This window comes from Nerophis ophidion, linkage group LG14, assembly GCF_033978795.1.
Source record: "Nerophis ophidion isolate RoL-2023_Sa linkage group LG14, RoL_Noph_v1.0, whole genome shotgun sequence".
Taxonomy (NCBI): Eukaryota; Metazoa; Chordata; class Actinopteri; order Syngnathiformes; family Syngnathidae; genus Nerophis; species Nerophis ophidion.
In genome coordinates this window covers 11,117,056-11,136,729 of record NC_084624.1, presented here as the reverse complement: position 1 = coordinate 11,136,729, position 19,674 = coordinate 11,117,056, and the positions used below count along the sequence as shown (strand labels likewise).

Below are 19,674 nucleotides of genomic sequence, written 5' to 3'. Positions count from 1 at the left end.
TGTTAAAAATAACGTTCAAAATATAAAACATTCTCATGCGTTTGAATCCCTCCATCCGTTTCTACCGCACCTGTTCAAGAAGTGGAATTAATTATTTTATTTATTATTGGTTAGCTTCAGAACAACAATGTTATTAAAAAGAATAAGAGAGGTACAGGTCTACGGGTTTCTCCTCATTGAGCTAAATTGAATCCTGTCTCTGTTTAATTCCTTGCTTCTTGTCTGTTTAATAAATGTCATCAGTGTTTGAACCTGACAGTTGTATTCGGTGTTAAAAATATTATACGGCTCTCACGGGAATACATTTTAGAATATTTGGCTTTCGTGGCTCACTCAGCCAAAAAGGTTCCCCACCCCTGGACTAGACGTATAAGATTTCATGGGATTTAGCGATTAAGAGTGACAGATTGTTTGGTAAAGGTATAGCATGTTCTATATGTTATAGTTATTTGAATGACTCTTACCATAATATGTTAGGTTAACATAGCAGGCACCTTCTCAGTTGGTTATTTATGCTTCATATAACGTACACTTATTCAGCCTGTTACTCACTATTCTTTATTTATTTTAAATTGCCTTTCAAATGTCTATTCTTGGTGTTGGGATTTATCAAATAAATTTCCCCCCAAAAATGCGACTTATATATGTTTTTTTCCTTTTTTATTATGCATTTTCGGCAGGTGCGACTTATACTCCAGAGCGACTTATACTCTGAAAAATACGGTACTATGTCTACTCCGTCTATTTGTGTTTGACTTTCCCTTCAATTGTTACCAAACAGCATTATTTTAGTTTTAATGGGATTCAAAGATAGTCTGTTTTGGTTGAACAATATTTTTACTTTGCTCATTTCTTCTGTTATTATGTGAAGTGAAGTGAAGTATATTTATATAGCGCTTTTCTCTAGTGACTCAAAGCGCTTTACATAGTGAAACCCAATATCTAAGTTACATTTAAACCAGTGTGGTTAGCACTGGGAGCAGGTGGGTAAAGTGTCTTGCCCAAGGACACACCGGCAGTAACTAGGATGGCGGAAGCGGGAATCGAACCTGCAACCCTCAAGTTGCTGGCACGGCCACTCTACCAACCGAGCTACGTGTGTTATCTTCTGTGTGTTCTCTCCTGAACAGTCATATCATCCGCAAATAATACTAACTTTAATCTTTTAGCATAGCTCGGTTGGTAGAGTGGCCGTGCCAGCAACTTGAGGGTTGCAGGTTCGATTCCCGCTTCCGCCATCCTAGTTACTGCCGTTGTGTCCTTGGGCAAGACACTTTACCCACCTGCTCCCAGTGCCACCCACACTGGTTTAAATGTAACTTAGATATTGGGTTTTACTATGTAAAGCGCTTTGAGTCACTAGAGAAAAGCGCTATATAAATATAATTCACTTCACTTCACTTCACTTTAGAAATGTCATTTATACAGAGATTGAACAATTTTGGTCCTAGTATTGATCCCTGAGGTATACCACAGGAATAGGGTAATTGCTAGAATTGTCATGATCCGTGGCCCGGATCATGTTTTGTCATTTTCTGTTAGTTTTGGACTCTCTGTTTCTGTTTTTGTGCATCCTTGAGTTTGTTTTTAGTTACCATGGGTACTGGGGATAGGTTGATTGGCAACACTAAATTGGCCCTAGTGTGTGAATGTTGTCTGTCTATCTGTGTTGGCCCTGCGATGAGGTGGCGACTTGTCCAGGGTGTACCCTGCCTTCCGCCCGATTGTAGCTGAAATAGGCACCAGCGCCCCCCGCGACCCCGAAAGGGAATAAGCGGTAGAAAATGGATGGATGGATGGGTGCTTATTGTTTACACCTGTCTCTGATTGGTGTTCGAGACGCTCACCTGATTCCCGAGCACTAATCATAGGCATTATTTAAGCCGGTCAGTCAGCCTGGCTTCATTGTTTGCTACACCCAACCGGTTACGCGAGTATCGCTTGTCTCATAGTCCATGCTAAGTGGTAGCCTTAGCTTCCAGTGCGATCCTTTGGCTTGTTTTCTGTTTTTGGTACTTCTTTGCCCTGCGATGAGGTGGCGACTTGTCCAGGGTGTACCCCGCCTTCTGCCCGATTGTAGCTGAGATAGGCGCCAGCGCCCCCCGCCGCCCCAAAAGGGAATAGGCAGTAGAAAATGGATGGATAGATGGTACTTCTTTGATTTTCAAAGAATAAATCATGTTCCTACCTGCCCGCCCTGTCCGAAGTGGTCCGTCTGCATCCCGGGGGAGCAAACCCGGCAGTAAACTGACTCCGCCGCCGTAACAAGAATAGTGTAGACTTTATTCATTCCACAATGGGAAATGTTGTGGTTGAAGCGCAGATGCAAAAAGTCCACAAAAACGGAGGTAAAAGGACATGAAAACAAGAAGGATTTTGTGATCCGCAGCCCGGATCACATTTTAATTTTGGTTTTTGAGTCCTTTTTGTGTTTTCTGTTTGTCTTGGACTCTTTCGGTTCCTGGTTGCACTTCCTGGTTTTGTTCTGTTACCATAGTTTCTGATTTCTTCCACCTGTTACTTGTTTCCTGACACGCATCTGTGTTTATTGATTACTTCCTTATTTAAGCCTGCCTTCTCCCGTCGTTCGACCTTGATCCTTTGTTTGCGGTAAGCAACACTCACGTTGGCATTCCTAGTTCTTGTCTCTGTGCTAAGAGTTACCTTAGCTTCCCGTGCATTCGGCACGCATTTTCTTTTGTGGATTTTTGTCTGTTTTGTACCAGTGCTATTCATTTTTTAATATTAAATCAAGCCCTTACCTGCAAGTCTCGTCTGACTGGTCCTTTGCATCCTGGGGTCCAACACAACGCGCATAGCTATGCGTTCTCAACGTGACAAGGGAAACAGCAAATAACACAAAGGGCCTAAAACCAGGCGTGTCAAACTCATTCTCATTTGGGGGGCCAGGTCACGGTTGTGGCTGCCCTCAGAGGGCCACTTGTAACAGTGAATAATTAAATGGATTATTTATTGTCATATAGGGAATAAGCAGTAGAAAATGGATGGATGGATTTTCACGCACACTGTAAGAAAAAAATCTCGATTTTAAAGTAGGGGAGTCAAACTCATTTTAGATCGGGGGGCCACATGGAGAAAAATCTACTCCCAAGTGGGCGGGACCGGTAAAATCACGGCACGATAACTTTAAAATAAAGACAACTTCAGATTGTTTTTTTTGTTTAAAATCCGAACAAGCAGATTCTGAAAATATACAAATCATAATGTTGTTGTTTTTTTACACTTACATGTTGCAGCTAATAGTATTCTAACTTTATTTGTCGTTATTTATATTTTCTGAATAAATAATTTGGTGTTCAAGATAAAAAAATAATATCAAAATGAAATTACAGGATGTTATTTATGTAGTTTGCTCATTTTCCTCAACTGGTGCACTATTTTTTTTTTTTTTTTTTTTTTTGCATATGTAGCATCATCTACATCCACAGTAATGATACAAAGTACAGGCGCGTATCTAGTCGATACTACTAGTGAAGTGAATTATATTTATATAGCGCTTTTCTCAAGTGACTCAAAGCGCTTTACATAGTGACACCCAATATATAAGTTACATTTAAACCAGTGTGGGTGGCACTGGGAGCAGGTGGGTAGAGTGTCTTGCCCAAGGACACAACGGCAGTGACTAGGATGGCACAAGCGGGAATCGAACCTGCAACCCCAAAGTTGCTGGCACGGCCACTCTACCAACCGAGCTATGCCGCCCCTATGATTATGTTTATAAAGTCAGGAAATACGTCCCTGGACACATGAGGACTTTGAATATGACCAATGTATGATCCTGTAACGACTTGGTATCGGATTGATACCTAAATTTGTGGTATCATCCAAAACTAATGTAAAGTATCAAACAACAGAAGAATATGTGATTATTACTTTTTAAAAGAAGTGTAGATTAAACATGTTAAAATAGAAAAAAAAGCAGATATTAACAGTAAATGAACAAGTCGATTAGTAATCATTTTTTACAGTTTGTCGTTTATAATGTTGACAAAATAATAGGTGTATAAATGACACAATATGTTAGCGCATATGTCAGCAGACTAATTATCAGTCTTTGTTTGTTTACTTACTACTAAAAGACAAGTTGTCTAGTATGTTCACTATTTTATTTAAGAAAAAACTTTCAATAAGAAACATATGTTTAATGTACCCTAAGATTTGTTGTTAAAATACGGCCAATAGTCCAATTTTTTGTGGTCCCCTTAATTTGGAAAAGTAACGCAAAGTATCCAAAAGTACCGAAAAGTATCGAAATACATTTTGGTACCAGTACCAAAATCTTGGTATCGGGACAACGCTACAATGTGCTGATATAATCCATTTTAAGAATCCGTTCAAACTGTTTACAAAGTACAAATTTGGATAAATGAACCTTATTGGAAATGAGATCTTATTCATCTTGATATGGAACTCATAAGTATTTATTAAGAGAACTGTTGTTTTTCTATCCATCCATCCATCCATTTTCTACCGCTTGTCCCTTTTGGAGTTGCGGGGGTGGGGGGGTAGCTGGAGTCTATCTCAGCGACATTCGGGCGGAATACGGTGTACACCCTGGACAAGTCGCCAGCTCATCGCAGCTGTTGTATTGCATTGATGTAAATTGTGTTACAAAATGAGAACAGGAAGTGGTCGTAAGTGTTACTAATTGCAGTGAATTAGGCTTTTTGGACGTGTAGAGAATATGTAAATGGTGGACTAGTGGTTAGAGTGTCCGCCCTGCGATCGGTAGGTCGTGAGTTCAAACCCCGGCCGAGTCATACCAAAGACTATAAAAATGGGAGCCATTACCTCCCTGCTTGGCACTCAGCATCAAGGGTTGGAATTGGGGGTTAAATCACCAATAATGATCCTGGGGCGTGGCCACCGCTGCTGCCCACTGCTCCCCTCACCTCCCAGGGGGTGATCAAGGGTCAATTGCAGGGAATAATTTCGCCACACCTTGTGTGTGTGTGAGACAATCATGGGTACTTAAACTTTCACAACAATCGTATGGTTATTGTCAGTACTATCAGAAAACAAAGACTAAAACCAACTCTAGCAATGGTTATACTGCTGAAAATTAGTAAAGCATGCTTGGAAGTCTAATGTACGCCCAAAACTAAAGAAGAGATATTTTACCAAGGTATGCATATAGGCTACTGTTTCAATTAATTTTGTTATGGTTTACCAGAGGGAGATGACAGCAAAGACACCAGGGGGCGTAATATTTAATGATTTGTTTTATATATATATATATATATATATATATATATATATATATATATATATGGGAAAAATCACACAACTACTTCATCTCTACAGAACTGTTTCATGAGGGGTTCCCTCAATCATCAGATTTGAGGGATGATTGAGGGAACCCCTCATGAAACAGTTCTGTAGAGATGAAGTAGTCTTGTGATTTTTCCCACACATACATATTGCGCTCTACCACGGTATCGAGCACTATTCTCTGGATAATCCAATCAAGACATATGCCGAACGCACGGGTAGCTAGGCAAACACTTATCAACTAGAACAGAGTCCAAAAATCGAGGCCGAGCGCACGAGAAGCTAAGACGGAACTTAGCACTAGAATATACAAAGAAGAGATGCCAACGTGAAAGTTGCATGCGGCAAACAAATGGCGCTAGCATGGGAGCTAGGGAAACGAACAGAAACAAACAAAAGCTACTAGCATGAGAGCTAGGGAAAAACTACGCGTAAGGTGAAAGCTAGCGAGAGGAAAACAATGAATAGCAGTCGTCACTTGTTGCATGTAAGAAAATTAGGATCCGAGACAGAAAGAACAAAAAGGGCAGGCTTAAATAAGGCAGTAATCAATAGGAGCAGGTGTGCGTGGAAAACAAGGGGCAGGTGAAAACTAATGAGCAACCATGGTACAGACTAAACACAGGAAATAAGGAGGTCAAACTACAAAATGTGATATAAAAAAGGAACAAAGCAACAATATGGTATGATCCGGGCATTGGGTCATAACAATATCTGTGTTGGCCCTAGGATGAGGTGGCGACTTGTCCATATATATATATATATGAGATACGCTCCAGCGCCCCCCACAACTCCGAAAGGGATAAGCGGTAGAAAATCGATGGATGGATAGTCAATATGTACATAATAATAACAAACAATACTATCTAACAATACTTAACTAAGGAATGGAGTGTGTGACCAAAATCCAAGAGTAAGTGTGGTGTTAAACTATGTGTGTAATTAACTGTTGTGTGTTACCATGATGTTGGATGGGGAAGCAAATCCAAAAGGGAGGGCGAGGCGAAAAAGGGTCCGTGATCCAAGTGAGGTCCGTGGGCAGAGAAAGAGAGAGAGAGGCGACAAGGTCCGTGTCCAGGCGGGGTTCGAGGACCGAGGAAGGCAGTTGAGATCCAGGGCGACGAAAGGAAAACACTGCGGGCACAAGGGAGAAGACACGGGACAAATCAAGCCACGGAGAGAGAGCTTAAAGCTTGTGGCTTACGGTTCACCATTGGGAAACTAAGTCCCTGCCTGGATCTTTGGGTCCACTGGTCCTTTATACAGCTCCCTCTCATCAGGACCAGGTGCGCTGATTGCTGATCGCTCACAGCCTTGCCGGCATGCGGGCGTGACGCGGCCGTGGGTGCGTTTATTAGTTTGCAAACAACATTTGTTTGTTGTTGTCCTTTCAGTCCAGTCTGCTGTTCAAGTGGACTCCCGGGTACTTGCACTGCCAGTACAAGTTTCGGGGTTTTCATTTTCATCTCGACACCATTCCAGTACGAGTGAAGACAGAGACACCCCGCGACTGTGGACATCAGCTTTATTTCATGCCAGGAAAGGCACATTCATACAATAAATCCAAATGTGTCGATTAGAGGCTACAGAATCTAATATGCGTCCACGTTCAAGCAGTGCATATTTTACGGTTCCCGTGGATAAATGCCATAACAATAACAACATTAGCACTTTTTTTTTTTTGGTGTTTTTTTTTTTGTGTTAATCACGAGAAGATATATAGCACACGGGATCACTGACAATAAGTGTACATGTGCACCCTGTCGTCCAGACAATTTGACTGACCTTGTACATCAAAATAGACATCAAGCACATGAACAAAAGATTGTTTCCATATTGACCAGTGATTCTCAAACCCTTTTTTTTCCACCGACCTCAGAAAACATTACGAGTACCGCAGTAATGACCTGACAGTGACTTACAGGAGCATAGTAGGCCTAAGTAGTCATTAAAAACAAGGCAGATTTTTTTTATCCACCAGGTACAGTCGCGATCAAAGTCGACATACACTTGTAAAGGACATAATGTCAAATGCTGTCTTTAATCCAACCAAGCGGAAGGCTTGTAAAACTCCACTCTGTAGGATGGGAAGCAACATGAAGGTGTTCTGTTTCTTTCAACAGAAAGATATTGTCTTGACCCGAGAACTACAAATGGTAAACGGGTTGTACTGGTATAGCGCTTTTCTACTTTTTTAAGGAACTCAAAACGCTTTGACACTATTTCCACATTCACTAATTCACACCCATTGATGGCGGGAACTGCCGTGCACGGTGCTAACCGGGATCCATCAGGAGCAAGGGTGAAGTGTCTTGCTTAAGGACACAACGGACGTGACTCGGATGGTACAAGGTGGGGATTGAACCAGTAATCCTCAGATTGCCGGCACGGCCGCTCTACCAACTTTGCCACGTCGTTGTTGCGATCCGTGACTCGGATCTTCACATATTATTGTTTATTTTTCCATCTTCGTTCTCATTCTCCGTTTGATCCGTTTATTTCCCGTTTAGTCCATCACCATGACATTCTCGCTAGCTTTTCACGCTAAGCCATTTGTTCATTCCAGCTCTCATGCTGTATGTTTTGTTTTACTCTTTTATGTGCCTACGTGCCAGTTTTAGTTCTCATTGTGTATATCCTAGCTTTTATGCTAGCGTCTTTTGTTTGCCTTTTCTTAGCTCCAGTATTTTTGTTTTCTAGCACCTTTTGTTATTCAAATAAATAGTTAAACCTTACCTTTGCTGTGTTCTATTTCGACGCATCCTCGAGGGAATCGAACCCGGCACTACGATGCCGAACGGACGTAACAGTCGTCCTCACAAAGCGAAGAGGAAGCAGGACCGGACTCCCCTCCTGACAGCGCTTCTTTGAACTGTTTTACGACCTTTTCTTTGAACTGTTTTCAATCAAAGGCGACGGCTGTTTATGACCCCCGTCCCTTAGAAACTGCTGTCGCCATGTAATCGGGGAAAGTCCAAATAAAAGAGGCGTACAATTTTTCGCCACATTAGAACTTACAAATAATGGATTGGTATGCTCATAGTTGTGTTATTGTAATGATCCTTCTTTACAAGTGCGTGGAAACCTTTGATCGCGACTGTAAATTGAAGATTTTGTAACATTACAGACAGTTTGAACAGTGACTGTGTTTGAATATTTACTCAAGCGAGCCCAGTTTGAGAATCACTGATATAGACAATAGAATATTCTAGAGGTGGGTCAATCTTATTTGCATAAAATCATCAGTGTTGCATCCAATGCATATATACTGTATAACAGAGCAGCATTTCCAAATAGTGAGTCCCTCTTCTCTTTTTTGGTTGAGCCGTGTTTGATTTGAACCGGTTGCAAAACCTCTCAAAAAGAGTCCAGGACAAAAAAACCATAGGAACACCTGTGCTTTCGTACTATAGAGTCCCACTATGGGACAAAGCAGCGCCCATGATTGAGTACTTTGAGTCAAACGCGGAGCACATTCCGTCTTTTTCGACACTTTCATGGCAAAGAGAAGGCATCGGACGTTGCAATTACTGTACGAATCGTTCCCGCTTTGCTTCTGGAATTTCGGATTATACACAAAATTATATTTTTACGGCGGTTAAAGGTGGTCATCAGCACGACTATTTTCCTAATTGAAGTGTTAGCAAGACTGTCCAGATGGACTTTTTATGTACAGTAAACATGTTTGTTGTGTAGTCATAGCAAATTACTGGCTAGTAATTTTTTTACTTTTACAGTAAAATTGCAATACAGGTAGAACTACAAAACCCAAAACCGGTGAAATTGGCGCTTTAATTCGTAAAATAAAAATAGAATACAATGATTTGCGAATCCGTTTCAACTTATATCCAATTGAATAGACTGCAAGGACAAATATTTCATGTTCACACTAAGAAACTTTGTTTTTTGCAAATAATCATCAACTTAGAATTTAATGGCAGCGACACATTGCAAAAAAGGTGTAATTTTTACCACTGTATTACATGGCCTTTCCTTTTAACAACACTCAGTAAACGTTTGGGAACTGAGGAGACCAATTTTTGAAGCTTTTCAGGAGGAATTCTTTCCCATTCTTGCTTGATGTACAGTTGTTCAGCAGTTCATAATGCAGCAGACATTTTCAATGGGACACAGGTCTGGACTACAGGCAGGCCAGTCTAGTACCCGCACTGTTTTACTATGAAGCCATGCTGTTTGTGTTGCACAAACACAAGCTTCGCATTGTCTTGCTGGAATAAGCAGGGGCGTCCATGATAACGTTGCTTGGATGACAACATATGTTGCTCCAAAACCTGTATGGACCTTTCAGCATTAATGGCACCTTCACAGATGTGTGAGTTACCCATACCTGGGGCACTAATACTCCCCCATATCAACACAGATGCTGCCTTGAACAATCCGGATGGTTCTTTTCCTCTTTGTTCCGGACGACACAACATCCACTGTTTCCAAAAATAAATTTGAAATGTGGACTTGTCAGACCACAGAACACTTTTACTCTTTGCATAAGTCCACCTCAGATGAGCTCGAGTCTCGCGAAGCCGGCGGAGCTTCCGGGTGTTGTTGATAAATGGCTTTCGCTTTGCATAGTAGAGTTTTAACTTGCACTTACAGATGTAGCGACCAACTGTAGTTACTGACAGTGGTTTTCTGAAGTGTTCCTGAGCCCGTGTGGTGATATCCTTTTACACACTGATGTCGCTTTTTGACGCAGTACCACTTGAGGGCTCGAAGGGGCCGTAATATCATTGCTTACATGCAGTGATTTCTCCAGATTCTCTGAACCTGTTGATGATATTACGGACCGCAGATGGTGAAATCTTTAAATTTCTTGCAATAGCTTGTTGAAAAATGTTGGTCTTAAAGTGTTTGACAATTTGCTCACGCATTTGTGGACAAAGAGGTGACCCTTTCCCCATCCTCGTTTGTGAATGACTGAGCATTTCATGGAAGCTGCTTTTATACCCAATCATGGCACCCACCTGTTCCCAATAAGCCTGCACACCTGTGGGATGCTCCAAATAAGTGTTGGATGAGCGTTCCTCAACTTTCTCAGTCTTTTTTGCCACTTGTGCCGGCTTTTTCCAAACATGTTGCAGGCATCAAATTCCAAATGAGCTAATATTTGCAAAATATAACAAAGTTTTCCATTTCTAACAATAAATATATTGTCTTTGCAGTCTATTCAATTGAAAATAGGTTGGAAATTATTTGCAAATCATTGTATTTTGTTTTTATTTACCATTTACACAACGTGCGAACTTCACTGGTTTTGAGGTCTGTAAATCAGGGGCGTCAAGGGTTCGGAATAAGTTTTAATTCGTGAGATGTTTGCTTGGTTAAAAAATTGGGCTGTTTCAAATGTGTCCACTGGGTGGTGCAATAGCATTTCTGTTAGGCAAGCAAACACTGTCTGTCAGAAATGAAAAACGTAGACACGGAGTGTAAGTTAACCCTTTTGAATAGTTTCTACCTCTGTTTGTTAGTTTAGCCCAGGACGAATACGTGAAAATGACAAATTAAGGTATTTAAACCCAGTTTTTATTATCTCTTTTGTGTTTTGTTCAATCCCAGATAGGCCGTGACTTCAAGAATAATGCTTTTGTAGCTACAAGGAAACAAAGTCTGAAGTTGTCTTTGGTTTGAAGTCATCATGCCGACTTTGGATTAGACTTTGCTCCACGTGGCCTCTGAGCTAACGTGAGTTTGACAACCCCTGAGCTAAATGCTGTAATTTCATCGTGAATTGATTTCTGGTTTTAAAAGCCTAGCGCCGCTTACGGTACGGAGACAAGTCAGTTAGACTTTCCAGTAGTTTGTTGTGGTATCACAGAGGACTACATCTCAGGGCGATCAATCCCTTGCAACAGGACTGTTTGCTTGGTCTTGGAAGACGTTTTGGCGCTAATCTGAGTACACTTCATCAGTTTGTGCTCATAGACTTAGCTTGGTTGGATCTAGTCTTAGACTCTGCTTGGTTAGATTTAGCCTTAGACTTAGATTGGTCCCATCTAGTCTTAGACTTAGCTTAATAAATCTATTCTTAGACTTAAATTGGTCACATCTAGTCTTATATTTAGAATGGTCACATCAAGTCTTAGACTTCGATTGTCACATCTAGTCTTGACTTAGTTTGGTTAGATCTAGTCTCAGACTTAGATTGGTCACATCTGGACAAAGACTTAGATCGGTCAGATCTAGTCTTACTTAGATTTGTCAGATTTAGCCTTAGACTTAGCTTGGTCACATCTAGTCTTAGACTCTGCTTGGTTAGATCTAGTCTTAGACTTAGCTTGGTTAGATCTAGTCTTAGAGTTAGATTGGTCACATCTAGTCTTAGAGTTTGATTGGTTACATCTAGTCTTAGACTTAGATTTGTCTTATCTAGTCTTAGACTTAGATTGGTCACATCTCGTCTTAGACTTAGACACATCTAGTTTTAGACTTAGAATGGTCACATCAAGTCTTAGACTTCGATTGTCACATCTAGTCTTAGACTTAGCTTGGTTAGATCTAGTCTCAGACTTAGATTGGTCACATCTGGACAAAGACTTAGATTGGTCAGATTTAGCCTTAGACTTAGCTTGGTCACATCTAGTCTTAGGGTTGGATTTGTTACATCTAGCCTTAGACTTAGATTGGTTACATCTAGTCTTAGACTTAGATTGGTCTTATCTAGTCTTAGAGTTAGATTGGTTACATCTAGTTTTAGACTTAGAATGGTCACATCAAGTCTTAGACTTCGATTGTCACATCTAGTCTTAGACTTACCTTAGTTAGATCTAAACTTAGACTTTGCTTGGTTAGATCTAGTCTTAGACTTAGCTTGGTTAGATCTAGTCTTAGATCGGTCACATCTAGTCTTAGAGTTGGATTGGTTACGTCTAGTCTTAGACTTAGATTGGTTACATCTAGTCTTAGACTTAGAATTGGTTTTATCTAGTCTTAGACTTAGCTTGGTCACATCTCGTCTTGGAGTTAGATTGGTCACATCTAGTTTTAGACTTAGAATGGTCACATCAAGTCTTGGACTTCGATTGTCACATCTAGTCTTAGACTTACCTTGGTTAGATCTAGTCTCAGATTTATATTGGTCACATCTGAAAAAAGACTTAGTTTGTTCAGATCTAGTTTTAGACTTAGCTTGGTCAGATTTAGCCTTAGACTTAGATTGGTCAGATGTCATCTTAGACTTAGATTGGTCAGATCAGGTCCAGCAGCGGGTGCCAAAACCCCAAATATTTACTGTCCAAAAACCAGGAGAGTGTGCCTGGGCAAGGATGGTTTCGCCCGATTGTAGTGAAAACTGTTATAATTATGTTTTTTTTTTGTTTTTTGTTTTTTTCTCACGACGATCAGGCAAAACCCTCCCTGCCCAGGCCCACTCCCCTGGTTTTTGGACTATAAATATTTGGGGTTTTGGCACCAAACGTTGGACTTGATCTGACCAATATAAGTCTAAGACTCGATGTGACCAATCTAAGTCTAAGACTAGATCTGATCCAATCTAAGTCTAAGACTAGATGTGACCAATCTAAGTCTAAAACTAGATGTGACCAACTTAGATGTGACCAATTTAAGTCTAAAACTAGATGTGACCAATTTAAGTCTAAGACTAAATGTGACCATTCCAAGTCTAAGACTGGATGCGACCAATCTAAGTTTAAGACTAGATGTGACCAATCTAACTCTAAGACGAGATGTTACCAAGCTAAGTATAAGAATAGATGTGACCAATCTAAGTCTAAGACTAGATGTGACCAATCTAAGTCTAAGACTCGATGTGACCAATCTAAGTCGGAGACTAGATGTGATCAATCTAAGTCGAAGACTAAATCTGAGCAATCTAAGTCTAAGACTAGATGTGACCAATCTAAGTCGGAGACTAGATGTGACCATTCTAAGTCTAAGACAGGATCTGATCAATCTTAGTCCAAGACTATATCTGACCAATTTAAGTCTAAGACTAAATGTGGCCCATCTAAGTCTAAGACTCGATGTGCCCAATCATTCTCTAAGACTAGATCTGACCAATCGAAGTCTAAGAGTAGATCTGACCAATTATAGTCTAAGACTACATGTGACCAATCTAACTCTAAAACAGGATCTGACCAATCTTAGTCTAAAACTAGATATGACTAATCTTAGTCCAAGACTAGATCTGACCAATTTAAGTCGGAGACTGGATGTGATCAATCTAAGTCGAAGACTAAATCTGAGCAATCTAAGTCTAAGACTAGATGTGACCAATCTAAGTCCAAGACTCGATGTGACCAATCTAAGGCGGGGACTAGATGTGATCAATCTAAGTCGAAGACTAAATCTGAGCAATCTAAGTCTAAGACTAGATGTGACCAATTTAAGTCTAAGAGTAAATGTGGCCCATCTAAGTCTAAGACTAGATGTGACGAAGCTAAGTCTGTGACTAGATCTGACCAAGCTAAGTCTGAGACTAGATCTGACCAATCGAAGTCTAAGAGTAGATCTGACCAATTTAAGTCTAAGACTAAATGTTACCCATCAACGTCTAAGACTTGATGTGCCCAATCATACTCTAAGACTAAAACTGACCAATCGAAGTCAAAGAGTAGATCTGACCAATTTAAGTCTAAGACTACATGTGACCAATCTAAGTCTAAGACTACATGTGACCAATCTAAGTCCAAGACTACATGTGAACAATCTAACTCTAAGACAGGATCTGACCAATCTTAGTCTAAAACTAGCTATGACTAATCTTAGTCTAAGACTAGATCTGACCAATCTAAGTCTAAGACTAGATGTGACCAATCTACCTCTAATCCGAGATGTGACCAAGCTAAGTCTAAGACCAGATCTGACCAATCGAAGTCTAAGACCAGATGTGACCAATCTAAGTCAAAGACTAGATGTGACCAATCTAGGTCTAAGAGTAGATCCAACCAATCTAAGTCTAAGACTCGATCTGACCAATCTAAGTCTAAGAACATGAACCGATGAAGTCTACTGGGATGAGAGACCAAACGTCTTCCAAGACCAACCAAACAGTCCAGTTGCGATGACTGACCGCCCTAAGACTACAAAGACCTGGATGAGTGAGAACCTCCATAGGTACAAAAGGACTTGGATGACAGAATTTCACTGAGAAATAACAGTTCATTGCAGTGGAATATAAAGACAGATGTGTGGTAATGTTACACTGCAGTTTACTGTGGATAAAATACTGTAAAATGCAGGTCTTTTTTTTTCCTCTTGTTGGTTCCGACTACATCTTCATGCGACCACGTGGTTATTATTTCGGTATACGTTGGTTCTTCAGCTATATGTGGTCCAATCAGTCACACATAGCCTACTATAAGAGTTATTATGTATACTTGAGTTATTCCCTTTGTATGAAATAAACACTGAGTCACGCCCATATAAGAACATTCAGTGACGGAACGTACTTCATGACTTGTAACCGTGTCCACAAAAAAAAAAAGAAAAACCCAACCTCGTTATGGGGCACCAGTTGCCCTCCTCGCCATTATTCCCCTGCTGGTGGTGCGCCAGGGTTCCAGCTTGATCTCAGAGCACCAGCGTCCGCCTCCAGACGCGTGGCCTTCAAATGTAACAGCTCTCAGCCGGGAAGCAGCCTGAAGAACATCTGACAAAGTGCCTGGGAAAAAAAGGGCCGTCTGCTCCAAAGCCCCCCCAAAAAGGAACTATTTGTCCACGCAGGACCTACTGGTTCTCAGCGTGTGGAGCTGGTCACTGACTGCTAGGGACTTGTCCGCCGCCTCCGTCTCCTTGCTGTCCTTCCTGGATGAGTCCGGCTCCCAGAGGAAGAACTCGTGGAGGAGGGTGTTGACCGTGTCGGGACACTCCATCATCACCATGTGACTTCCTTCCTCGATGACTTTTAGGAAGGCAAACAGGAGGATCTAAGAGGAACCGTGCAAGAGAGGTCAGAGTAGAGTACAGAAAAAGGACAAGTCAGTTTAGTTTGACGTATTTTCCGGATGTGGAGGTTGCCCTCCCGTGGATCCCCCAGACTACCAAGCATTGTCAGTTACAATAAAGTTTTTAGGTGTGCAGGCTAATTGGGAACAGGTGGGTGCCATGATTGGGTATAAAAGCAGCTTCCATGAAATGCTAAGGAATTCACAAACAAGGATGGGGCGAGGGTCACCAATTTGTAGGCAAATTGTCGAACAGTTTTAGAACAACATTTCTCAGGGATTTTACCATCTACGGTCCGTAATATCATCAAAAGGTTCAGGGAATCTGGAGAAATCACTGCACGTGAGCGATGATATTACAGACCTTTGATCGCTCACACAGTACTGCATCAAAAACCAACATCGGTGTGTAAAGGATATCACCACATGGGTTCAGGAACACTTCAGAAAACCACTGTCAGTAACTACAGTTGGTCGCTACATCTCTAAGTGCAAGTTAAAACTCGACCATGCAAAGCGAAAGCCATTTATCAACAACATCCAGGAACGCCGCCGGCTTCGCTGGGCCCGAGCTCATCTAAGATTGGACTGATGTAAAGTGGAAAAGTGTTCTGTGGTCTGACGAGTCCACATTTCAAATAATATTTGGAAACTGTGGAGGTGGTGTCCTCCGGAACGAAGAGGAAAATAACCTTCCGGATTGTTATAGGCGCAAAGTTCAAAAGCCAGCTTCTGTGATGGTATGGGGGTGCATTAGTGCCCAAGGCATGGGTAACTTACACATCTGTCAAGGCGCCATTAATGCAGGTTTTGGAGCAACATATGTTGTCATCCAAACAACGTTATCATGGACGCCCCTGCTTATTTCAGCAAGACAATGCCAAGCCACGTGTTACAACAGCGTGGCTTCGTAGTAAAAGAGTGCGGGTACTTTCCTGGCCCGCCTGCAGTCCAGACCTGTGTCCCATCGAAAATGTGTGGCGCATTATGAAGTGTAAAATACGACAACAAGACCCTGGACTGTTGAAAAACTTAAGCTGTACATCAAGCAAGAATGGTAAATAATTCCACTTTGCAAACCTTCAACAATTAGTTTCCTCAGTTCCCAAACGTTTATTAAGTGTTGTTAAAAGAAAAGGTGATGTAACACAGTGGTGAACATGCCCTTTCCCAACTACTTTGGCACGTGTTGCAGCCATGAAATTCTAAGTTAATTATTATTTGCAAAAAAAACCCAAAGTTTATGAGTTTGAACATCAAATATCTTGTCTTTGTAGGGCATTCAATTGGATATGAGTTGAAAAGGATTTGCAAATTATTGTATTCCGTTTATATTTACATCTAACACAATTTCCCAACTCATATGGAAAAGGGGTTTGTAGATAACTAGGCCCAGGTGGGCCGTCACCGCACTTGTTGCTGATATCGAAGCCGGTCCTGGCACACCCCGCTTCGCTGCAGGCCCGCAGGCCACCCCTCCCCTCCACACCACACTATGAGGTTGAGCTTACTGTGTTGGCAGGAGTGGAAGTGGTCTTAAACTGAAGATGTCAAAAAAAAGCTGTCATTCTCCACAACCATAGCCCATTTCAGTGAACAATTTGATTTTAGACATCCCGTGTACAAATGAATGAAGGGCATACTTACTCAACACTAAGGTAGGCCATACGAACAACGCCAACACTGTCATAAACATGTGCCTTATAGTGAAACCACACTAAACAACAATGACAAACACATTTCGGGGCGCCGTGTGCAATGTTTTATATTTTCAATGGAACCTTTAAAATAATAATAAAAATAATCATAATTTGTAACGCACTTTACATTTATTAAAATCTCAAAGCGCTACGAAGTCTAAAAATTAAAATAAATAGAAAATAGTAAGCTGGAATATATAATACATTTTTTTAATAGAAATGAAATCATGAAACACACTAGATAAAGACAACTACAAATAAAAGCATGAGCAATTTGTAAACAACACCAAAAATGTTGGTGTTGTTTACTTGACACTTATCGCTCATGTCTGGCTGCCATCTACTAGTCACACTCATAATTACACCCTGTAGCAAATAAAAGTGTAACGTCCGGAAGAGTTGGTACTGCTGGGAATTCTGGGTATGTGCTCTGTTTTGTTTGTGTTGTGTTGGGGTGTAAATATTCCCCCGGAATGTGTTTGTCATTGTTGTTTAGTGAGGTTTCACTATAGGGCACATGTTTATGACAGTGTTGGCATAAAGAAAACACAACAAATACCCAGAATTCTTAGCAGTGCCAACTCTTCCGGGACGCCACGCTATTTTATTTGGTACAGGCTGTAATTATAAGTGTGACCAGTAGATGGCAGTCAAACATACGAGATAAGTCTCAAGTAAACAACACTAATAGAGATGTCCGATAATGGCTTTTTGGCGATATTGTCCAACTCTCAATTTCCAATTCCGATATCAACCGATACGATATATACAGTCGTGGAATGAACACATTATTATGCCTAATTTTGTTGTGATGCCCCGCCGTACGCATTAAACAATGTAACAAGGTTTAAAAAAATAAATTTACTCAAGTTATGGAAAAAAAATTGCAACATGGCACTGCCATATTTATTTTTGGGACATGCTCTCCCTGAGAGAGAATGAGGAGGTTGAGGTGGGTGAGGTTGTGGGGGGGGCGGGGTGTATATTGTTGCATCCCGAAAGAGTTAGTGCTGCAAGGGGTGCAGGGTATTTGTTCTGTTGTGTTACGGTGCGAACATGTTTGTCATTCTTGTTTGGTGTGGGTTCACAGTGTGAGGCATATTTGTAACAGTGCTCAAGTTGTTTATACGGCCACCCTCAGTGTGACCTGTATGGCTGTTGACCAAGTATGCATTTGCATTCACTTGTGCGTGTGAAAAGCCGTAGATATTATGTGACTGGGCCGGCACGCAAAGGCGGTGCCTTTTAAGCCACGCCCCAATATTGTTGTCTGTCGGGAGAAATTCGGGAGTATGGTTGCCCCTGTTATGGTTTAACTAAGGGGGTGACGGAAAACGGACACGAGAGGGCGGTAGTGTTCTATGATTTATTTTTTATATATATATATATATATATATATATATATATATATATATATATATATATATATATATATATATATCAGAATCAAACAATAAAGTATAAACTATAAAATGGTGTGTATCAAAAATCCAAGAGTGTGTATGGTGTAAGACTATGTGAAGTATTTAATTGGAGCGTTTTACCATAAGTGTTGGAGACGCGGTGCTGTCAGACAAGGGCAAAGCAGGCAGGGTTGTTCAGGGGCGGAAGCGGGGTCGATAGGCAGGAGCGAGTCGTCGTAGTCCGGGGCGAGCGAGGAGTCGAGGAACGAAGGAGGCAGTCAGAGAAAGATGGAGATCCGGGTAAAAGTGAGACACACAGCTCACTTTACAAACGACGGAGGGTAGGTACATCGTGAAAAACTAAGTTCCCGCCCTGATCCTTGGGTCCACTGGTCCCTTTATTCAGCTCGCCCTCATCAGTCACAGGTGTGCAGATTGACAAATGGTGTGCAGGCTTGTAGCTGCGTGGGCGTGCTGCGCTCAGCGTGTCCGAGCGCGCTGCCTGCTGATCCTCCGGGTGGATCCGCAGAGGAGGGAAAGGTGCGTCGCAACAGCCCCGGGGAGATTTTCGGGAAGCGCACTGAAATTTGGGAGTTTCCCGGGAAAATCGGGAGGGTTGGCAGGTATGACTGGGAGACGCAACTGCGTTTTAATAAGTCTCTAGTCACAAATACTGCATTTGTTTTCTTTTGTGTTATTTCTTTTTTTTTATGAATGAAGTAACATTTATGACAACCTTTTTCCAAAGCACAATATAGAATGTGAGATTATAACAAGATAATGCATGCATTTATCATTTGATTTCAAAACGGTTTCAAAAAAGTGGGACCCCAAAAATATACGGTGGGACCCCATATTTATGACTTGTATTATTTTGAAGGTTCCTAGCGCCAACACTGAACGATGTATACCTCCGCCATGCGCTGGTCTTCGTCCATTGGCACAAACTTGTCACACATGCCGTGAACCAGAAGGATGGGCACGGTGAGCTCGGCGTGGTAGACCTCGTCCCCCTCGGGCCAGTACTGCCCGCTCATCATGGCGCGCAGCACGAACGGCGACACGTTGAAGGCGTTGCCTTGCTTCAACAGCTGCTTTTCTTTGGCACCCTGGTGGGCGAATCCGCCTCTGCAATTTGACAAGAAAAAATCCAAGTGAGCACAGACGTATCATTTTGAGCCCTCTACATCAGTGTTTTTCAACCCCTTTTGAGCCAAGGCACATTTTTTGCGTTTGAAAAAATGCGGAGCCACACCACCGGCAGAAATCATTAAAAAAAATCACAGTAAAAAGTCGTTGTCGCAATTGTTGGATGTGACTTAAAGCAGGGGTGTCAAACTCAATTACAGAGTGGTATGG

At 41.5% G+C, this 19,674-nt stretch overlaps 2 protein-coding genes across 2 annotated transcripts in view; both read right to left on the bottom strand.

Moving 5' to 3' along the window:
- kdm4ab (lysine (K)-specific demethylase 4A, genome duplicate b) overlaps positions 1 to 2,212 on the bottom strand; it is a 63,988-nt gene extending 61,776 nt beyond the window's left edge. Inside the window, exon 1 of the mRNA XM_061919832.1 lies at positions 2,189 to 2,212. The gene's annotated coding sequence lies outside the window, so the exon portion shown is untranslated. The remainder of the gene's footprint in view (positions 1 to 2,188) is intronic.
- Positions 2,213 to 12,694: 10,482 nt separating this feature from the next.
- Positions 12,695 to 19,674, bottom strand: part of abhd8a (abhydrolase domain containing 8a) — a 29,859-nt gene continuing 22,879 nt past the window's right edge. Inside the window, exons 4-5 of the mRNA XM_061919829.1 lie at positions 19,227 to 19,443; positions 12,695 to 15,194 (exon numbers count right to left, since the gene is read on the bottom strand). Coding sequence (XP_061775813.1) covers positions 14,976 to 15,194; positions 19,227 to 19,443 — 436 coding nt within the window. The 3' untranslated portion in view covers positions 12,695 to 14,975. The remainder of the gene's footprint in view (positions 15,195 to 19,226; positions 19,444 to 19,674) is intronic.